The following is an 8,106-nucleotide window of genomic DNA, read 5'->3' as shown; positions in this document are numbered from 1 at the left end:
TCAATCCCTTTTTTTTTTTTTTTTTTTTTTTTTTTTTGGTACCGGGGATCAAACTCAGGGGCACTTAACCTCTGAGCAACACCCCCAGCCCTATTTTGTATTTTTTAAAAATATTTTTTAAGATGTTGGTGGACCTTTATTTTATTCATTTATTTATGTGTGGTGCTGAGACTTAAACCCAGTGCCTCCCACATGCTAGGCAAGCGCTGGACCACTGAGCCACATCCCAGCCCTATTTTGTCTTTTATTGAGAGACAGGGTCTCACTGAGTTGCTTAGCACCTCGATTTTGCTGAGGCTGGCTTTGGACTCCCAATCCTCCTGCCTCAGCCTCCGAGCCACTGGGATGACAGCTGGGCACCCCGGCACCCTGCTCACTCTTATTCACGTTTAACTCTGAGTCACTGCTCCTTTGACCTTTGAGGATACAGGAAATGAAGTAGAGCAGCACCTCTGGCTTCAAACAGGTTCTGAACTTTGTGGGTAGGACACCAAAATAATTAAAACAGAGGGGAAGGGAGCTGGTGGTGATGTTGTTCAGTGGCACAGCACTTGCTAGTGTGTGAGAGGCGCAAGGTTTGATCCCCAGCGCCACATGCAGGAACCAAGGACAGCATCCTAGAGCTTGTGGTTCTGGGCGTTTACTACCTTCACAGTGTTGCACGACCTAAGCGGCTACCTACTTCCAAAACTTCATCACCCCAAAGGAAACTCAGCACCCCTCAGCAGTCATCCTTTTCCCCTCCCTCCCCTCAACCCTGGAAAACACCCGTTGGCTTTCCATCTCTAAAGAGCTGCCCAGCCTGGACATTTCATATAAATGGAATCATCTACTCTGTGAGCCAGTATCACATTCTTTCATGTGGCATGCTGTCCAGGTTCATCCCATGTTGTAATATGAACCAGTACGTGTTGATTTTAAGGTGAATCATGCTCCCATTGATATGTTACAGTCCTGAGCCCCAGTATCTCAGAATATGATAGTATTTGGAAATAGGTTTTTAAAGGTGTGATTAAATTAAAATGAAGTCATTTAAGTGGATCCGAATCCAATATAACTGGTGTCCACCTAAGAAGAGGAAATTTGGATATAGACACACAAGGAGAAGGTGGCCGTCTACTAGCTAAGAAAAGAAGCCCAAGACTGTGGCACACACTCTAATCCCAGCAACTCGGGAGGCTGAGGCAGGAGGATCATGAGTTCAAAGCCAGCCTCAGCAAAATCGAGGAACTAAGCAACTCAGTGAGACCCTGTCTCTAATTAAAAGACAAAATAGGGCTGGGATGTGGCTCAGTGGTTTAGAGCACCTGAGTTCAATCCCTGGTACCCCCCACCAAAAAAAAAAAAAAAAAAAAAATGAAGCCCTGAGGAGAAACCAACCCTGCCAACACTTGATTTTAGAATTCCGGCCTCCAGAATGGAGAGAAAATAAATGTTTGTCATCAGGGAGTAAAGAGGGGAGGGAAAGGGACAGTACTGGGGAATGATGTTGACCAAATGAGGTTACACACCACACACACACTTCTGGGGTTTGAACCCAGGGCTGAAAAATCTTCTACTACTGAGCTACGTCCTTGGCCCCTAAAATAAATGTTAAAGTCTAAAGTGAACCTTCCTCATCAGGTGTGACCATTTCCATGCCTCTCCTGAGCAGGAAAACCCCTGCTACTTTTTTCAATAAGCAATATAAGTAAGCAATAGACATGCATTTTTATTTCTCCTTTTCTCTCTAAAATGTCGGCAAAATGAACACCCTGTTATGAACTTAATTTTGGTGGATGTCTTTCCATGATGAAACTTAAAGAGCTTCTACAGTCTTCCGCTGTCATTCTTTGTGGGGACTTGGTTCCAGGACTCCTGTAGATACAAAAACCCGTGGGCGCTCAAGTCTTTTCTATAAAACGGTACAGTGTGTACACAGAACCTGTGCACGTCCTCCCCAGACTTCACGTCATCGCTGGATGACTTATAGTGCCCAGTGCTATGTACATGCTATGCAAATAGTTGTTCTGTGTTGTTTAGGGAATAATGACAAGAAATACAATCTACGCGTGTCTAGTACAACCGCAGCCTAACTAGAGTGCACCCTCGGGGGTCGGTTGAATCCTTGCATGCAGAACCCGTGGCTATGGCAGGTGGTCCGTATAGCTGCATAGTATCGTGGGATGATACCCGAGGGATTTGGAAAAGACATGAGCAGGGGTGGCTGAAGGGCATGAGAAAGGGGGAAAAGTGCGGGAAGTCGAGGCTGGAAAGATGAGGGCACTCGTACAGGGCCTGCCGGGCCTGGAGGAGAACTTTGACTTGTGTCAAGAGGGAGATGGAGCCATGGAAGGTTCTGAGCAGAGGAGGGTTGAGACCCCACTCAGGTGCTCACTGGCGCCCTCTTTCCGTTGCGAGGAGAATAGACTGTGAGGGGTGATGGTGGAAACCGGGACACAGAATGTGCAAGTGCCCATACAGGTGGGAGGCGATGGGAGCCCCGTCAAGGTGCGGGGACGAGGCGTGAGAAGCGCGCGGATGCTGCCAGTATCTGACGCGGACCGTATTGCGTGGTATCAGCCTGGGGATGGGGTGGCAGAGACAGGGGTCTGAAATTTGGAGGCTTCGCCTCTGTCAGAACCGAACTGCAGCTGACTAGATCTACAGGACAGCGGAAGCACAGGTTAGGGGACAGTAGGGAGGATCGATCCCGCCGGGCTGAGTGGAAGACACCCCACGCACCTGCAGGTGGTTTACCCAGGAGGCAGGTGTCCTGCGCGCAGCAACCGCGCAGTCCCGGGAACCGCCGCCAGAGGGCGAGCGCGCCCCATCGCGTTCGCAGCTCCTGGGGGGCTCGGGAACCGCCCGCCCCTCGGCTTCCCACGGCCCGCCAGTCCCGGAGCTCCGCACCTCGGTGCAAGGTGCGCGCCGCTGAGGTGCTAAGGCCCGGCCGGGACCTGCAGGCGCCTCGGGAGGCACAAAGCCGGGAATGCGGCTCCCACTCACGTTGTTTCCAGCACGCCAACCTCCGCCCCCCACCGGGCTGTTCCCACCGCCTCCGACAGTATCTCGGTCCTTTGCAAAAATGTCACCTCCTGGGGAGGACTTCCCTGACCACCCTGGGACAGGCGCCCCCGCCTTGACCCCTCTAAGGCACATTTCGTGCAATGTGGTCTTAACACTTAAGACTGAAATCATTTATCCTTTAGTGTGTTTTACACACTATAATGTAAAATTTATGGCAGAGGACCCAGTTTCTGTTTAGTCTCCGTGTATCTTCAGGAGTAAGAAGCGTGCCTGGCTTTTGATAGGTACTAAAAGAAAAACGAGAGCCGCCATCATGTTAATCACCACTGACTGGGGCTGGGGGTAGCCCAGGGGCAGCCAGCCTGATTAGCAGCACAAGGTCCTGGGTTTGATCTAAGTACCCGTGTGTGTGTGTGTGTTGCGAGAAGGGACTGATACATGATGCCACTGTGAATCATCCTCCGTTTTAAGCTCCTTACCTAAATTGTCTCCTTGAGTCCTTAGAACAAGGGAGAGCCTGTTATGAACACCAGATTACCAGAGGAAAGTTGAGACCCAGAGTGGTTAGGGGACTTGCTTGTGGTTGCACAGCCAGAAAGTTGCCATACTGGGGTGTAAACCCAAGAAGGCTGGCTGCCAAGAAAAGCAGCCCTCCAGGGAAATCAGGCACTGTGTCCCTTAGCTCCTGTCCCTGGACTTGCATCCTGACCCCGTGGACTTGCCTTTTTTGATCCCACAGCCCACACACGGCAGGCCCAGCCCTCCTGAGCCCTGGCCGGCTGGGAGGGACTCTGTGGGTCTGGTTTACTTTCCTCCCCGCTGTGCGTTTACAGAGGCGCTTCCCAGGCTGCCCAGGTGGGAACAAGTGATTAAAAGCAGGTCTAGAGGGCCCGGATTCCACGCACTAGACAGCAGGGTCAACTGCCCAGGACCCTGAGCCCCGTCCTGGACTGACAGACAGACACTAAGCAGATGTCCCGTGACTGGCTACCCACTCTCCTGGGCCTGCTTAGTGGGGCCTGGCTGCCCACAGGCTCAGGGAGGCCTGGGACCCCTGCTGCCCCTGCTCAGCCCTGGGCTGCAGTCAATCAGACCCAGGCTCTGGTTGCAGGGGCCCGGGCCCCCCTGGTGCCAGCCCTTGCCCTTGGCAGCTGGAAGGCCTTCCTGGGCCTGCAGAAACTCAGGAGGCTGGGCACAGATGGGCAGCTGCAGGAGCGGGAGGTGGCCACCTCTGTGTCTTTGCCACTGGACCCTAGAGAAGTGACCGAGGAAATGTGTAGGGCTGTGCCCTTCATTCAGGTGAGTGTACCGGAGTGGGTAGATCTCAGCATCTGCAGAAAGGCTGTGGTTCAAGACAGATCTGCGTTCAAGTCCTGCATCCTCCACCTAAATGGCTCTGACTCTCAAATGGGGTACAGGATTGCTGGGCACAGTGGCGCACACCTGTAATCCCAGCGACTCGGAGGCTGAGGCAGGAGGATCACAAGTTCAAGTCCAGCCTCAGAAATTTAGCAAGGCCCTAAGCAACTCAGGGAGACCCTGTCTCAAAATAAAAGCTAAAAAGGGCTGGGGATGTGGCTCAGAGGTTGAGCACCCCTGGGATCAATCCCCAGCACCCACCCCCCAAACGAGGTACAGCCTCTCTCCTCTGGGAGGGTGCAGTTGATCGTCCTGATCTCCCATCTCTGGGCCCTGCCTCTCCTCCTCCTGAGTCTGTTTTCCCACTCAGTAGCCGAGGGTGCTGTGAACCCCTGGGTCAGGCCATATCCCCCTTCCCTGCGGAACCCTCCATGGCTTCCACCTCACTCAGATCAAAAGTACAGGTTCTCTCCACAAAGCCCAAGTGTTTTCTCAACTCTGTTTCCTGCGTTCACTGACCCTGTTACCGATTTTATCTCCTCCCACTCTCCTCACCACCTATTTTGCTCCTCCACGTCAACCTTCTTGCTTTTTCACACACACACCAACAGGGTACCTACCCCAGGACCTTTGCACTTGCTATGCCCTTTCCCTCCAGTGCTCTTCCCCCAGTCAGACCCCCTATGGCACCTTCTCTCATCTCCTTTAGATTTGTTTTAAATGCCATTTTTGAGAAGTGGCAACTCCCTCCCATTTCCTTTTTTCCTGCTTTTCTCCTTCACAAGGAGACCAGGTTTTTATCTGGTTTTATTCTCTGTAGCATCCCTTCCCCAGGTCTACAAGCAGAGCCAAGCATACAATGGGCACTCAGTGTTTGTTGAGTGAATGAATTATCTGCCTGCTATGGGCTGTCAGGCAGCTTGAATGAGTGGGTGTGGAGAGTACTCTCGTAGCTGTATCCAGTTGGTGCACCATAAGGGCCTTGGGAATGCATACAGTGTGCTGAGTTCAAATCCTGCCTTAATTGCTGATTTCTGTGTGACCCAGGGTGAGTAGCTTGCCTTCTCTGAGCCTCAATTCCCACCTGTGCCAAAGGGAGTCAGTCACAGTGAAGGAGTCATGCTAACTGCTCAGACCCATGCCCGGGGATCAATTTCCGACTCCTTGGCTTGTCCTTTGCCCAGAAAACCTCTGAATTCAGGTGGTGGAACTGCATGGCCCTGGAGCCAGCTGCCTGTTGCCCGGCCCTGCCTCTGCTGCACCCCAGCCTCGGGGCCTCCCCGTCCAGCCGTGCAAGCTTCGCCAAGCAGAGGGGACCCGGCTTGGAATCCAGCTGCCCTGGGGGCATGGAGGCGCTCTGAGGGCTAGCTGCCTCTCTGCACCGTGTGACTTGGGGCATGGCTGCGTGCCTCGGTTTCCTCGTCTGCCCATGGGTTTGAGTTTAGCACGGGCCCCGCATGGCGTTGGTTCCCGTCATGGGATGTCTACGGGGCCAGGGCCGCAGACAAAGCAAAGTTCCTGTCTTCAGGTAGCTTCAGTTCCGGGAGAAAGATGCAAAGTAGAACAGCCTCCCGAGACCATGCCCCTGCACACGGCTTTGCGCGAGGAGTTGGAATGAGCTTGGGGCAGGGTGGACCCCAGAGTGACCTAGGCAGAGGGCAGGGGGTGCGGGACAGAGTGTGCAGGGACTTCTGGGTCTTGGGGAGGACTCTGCATTTCATTCTAGGGAAGATGACAAGCCTCTTGTGTTGGGGGGGCGGTCAGGGTTTAAGCAGAAAAGGACCATGATTTAGTGGCCAGATGGTAGAAAGGGTTACAGGGGGGAGTAACATTTATTGAGCACCAACTGTGTGCCAGGAAACACACTAAGCATTTTCTGTTTAATCCTCCTGGCCTCCCTCTTTTTTTTCCCTTGCGGGGTGGGGGGAAGGGTACTGGGAATTTAAGCCAGGGTTGATTTATCACTGAGCTACACTGCAGCCCTTTTTGTTTTATATATATATTTTAAATATTTTTAGTTGTAGGTGGACACAATACCTTCATTTTATTTTTATGTAGTGCTGAGGATCGAACCCAGTACCTCATGCGTGTGAGGCAAATGCTCCACCGCTAAGCTCCGGCCCCAGCCCTTGTTTTATATTTTGAGACATCGTCTCACTAAGTTGCTGAGGCTGGCCTCAAACTTGCCATCCTCCCGCCTCAGCCTCCAGAGCTGTTGGGGTACATGTGCCACCATGCCTGGTTGGCCTCTTTTATTATTACCCCTCCCACTGTTCCTCATCCCTGGGGTGGTAGCAGCCCTGCTGATGTCAGTCTCCAGTTGTTCTTGTGATTATCTCCTGATTGGCTTCAGCTGCTCTGTTCCCTGGGTAACCAGTTCCCTGAATGAATCCTGTCTGTCGAAGGACCTAGAGTGGTTTCTTCTTTTCCTAGTTGAACTCCATTGATTTTACAGTTGGGGAAACAGAGGCCCAGAGAGGTTGAGTAACTTGCCCTAGGCCACACAGTCAGGAGACGGCAGAGTCAGGACCGGAACCCAGGCAGCTTGGCTCTGTCACCCAAGCCTCTCAGGGTGGGGTGGGAGTGGCGAGTGATGGGTCTCCCCACTGCAGCCTCACACTCTGCGGCCCTAACCTGTGTCCCTGCTCTGCTCTCAGGTGCTCTCCCGACCCGGCTGCACTGCCGTCCGTGTCCGCAATCACCTCTGCTTTGGCCGCTGCTCATCCCTCTACATCCCCGACTCGGACCCCCGCCCGCTTGTCCTCTGCAACAGCTGCGCGCCCACTCGCCAGCGCTGGACATCCGTGGTCTTGCGGTGTCAGTCGGGCAGCCCAGCGTCCCCTCGGCGGGTGAAGATGTCCACCATGCTGGTCGAGGGCTGTCAGTGCCGACCGAAGCTGAGAGCTGAGCCTCAGGATGGACTCGCGGGCAGACGCGGATCTCGGCGCGCTGGGCGAGGCGGGAAGACGACGCTGACCTGGATGATGGACTCCGGGTCGTGAGACCAGGGAAGCAGGGCCAGACAGAGCTCCCCAAAGTCACCCTGCTCCCGGGGACACTAGACACAGTCCCATTCACGGGGCCACGAGCAGCAGGCACGTCCTGGCCGCTCATGGTTCGCTAGGCTGTCTTTGACAAGTGCTAACCCTTGACCTCCGTGACCTCAGAGGCCTGACGAGACAGGGGTCGACATGGTGCCGCTTTACAGATTAGGAAACTGAGGCCCTGACTTTGCCAAGTCATGCACCAGGGTCACACAGCGGTCAGGGGCAAAGCCAGCATTCAGATGTCTTTGCTCCTGTTTTTGTGGTACTGGGGGTTGAAACCAGGGGCGCTCCACCACTCAGCTATACCCCTAGCTCTGTAAAAAAAAAAAAAAAATTAAATTTTGAGACAGGGTCTCACTAAGTTGCTGAGGCTGGTCTCGGATTTGCTATCCTCATGCCTCAGCCTCCTGAGTCGCTGGGATTGCAGGCATGTGCCGAGGCGCCCAGAGGGAATTGCATCTCAACCACTAGGCTCAGCTGCTTCTCACAGAATCAGCCCGGCTCGCTCCCAGCTGCAGGGACGACAGACGGCCCCACCCAGACCAGGAGACACAGCCAGGACCCTGGCCTCCAAAAAGCCCAGGCAGGCAGGCGGCTGCAGCTGCTGGGGAAACGGTCCCTGCAGAGGCTGCCCGGCTCCCGGCGGCCACTCACCTAGACAGCGGCCTGGTTCCCCTGCTCCCCAGCACAC

The 8,106-nt window shown here is 54.0% G+C and overlaps 1 protein-coding gene across 1 annotated transcript; it reads left to right on the top strand.

The window, feature by feature from the left end:
• The first annotated feature begins 3,981 nt into the window (after positions 1 to 3,981).
• Dand5 (DAN domain BMP antagonist family member 5) lies at positions 3,982 to 7,721 on the top strand. The gene is made up of 2 exons (XM_047530450.1): positions 3,982 to 4,308; positions 7,026 to 7,721. The coding sequence occupies exons 1-2, from the start codon at positions 3,982 to 3,984 to the stop codon at positions 7,368 to 7,370; spliced, it is 672 nt and encodes a 223-aa protein (XP_047386406.1). The 3' UTR covers positions 7,371 to 7,721.
• Positions 7,722 to 8,106: the final 385 nt, after the last annotated feature.

The sequence above is a fragment of the Sciurus carolinensis genome, chromosome 17 (assembly GCF_902686445.1).
Source record: "Sciurus carolinensis chromosome 17, mSciCar1.2, whole genome shotgun sequence".
In the NCBI taxonomy this organism is placed as follows: Eukaryota; Metazoa; Chordata; class Mammalia; order Rodentia; family Sciuridae; genus Sciurus; species Sciurus carolinensis.
The sequence above is the reverse complement of the archived record's forward strand: the minus strand, read 5'-3'. Positions and strand labels throughout refer to the sequence as shown.

Bases quoted from the DNA above. Each gene is read 5' to 3' on its own strand.
- Dand5 (XM_047530450.1), top strand. From the start codon at position 3,982: ATGTCCCGTGACTGGCTACCCACTCTCCTGGGCCTGCTTAGTGGGGCC. The intron at 4,309-7,025 runs GTGAGTGTACCG...CTCTGCTCTCAG, and splicing joins GGGCTGTGCCCTTCATTCAG to GTGCTCTCCCGACCCGGCTG.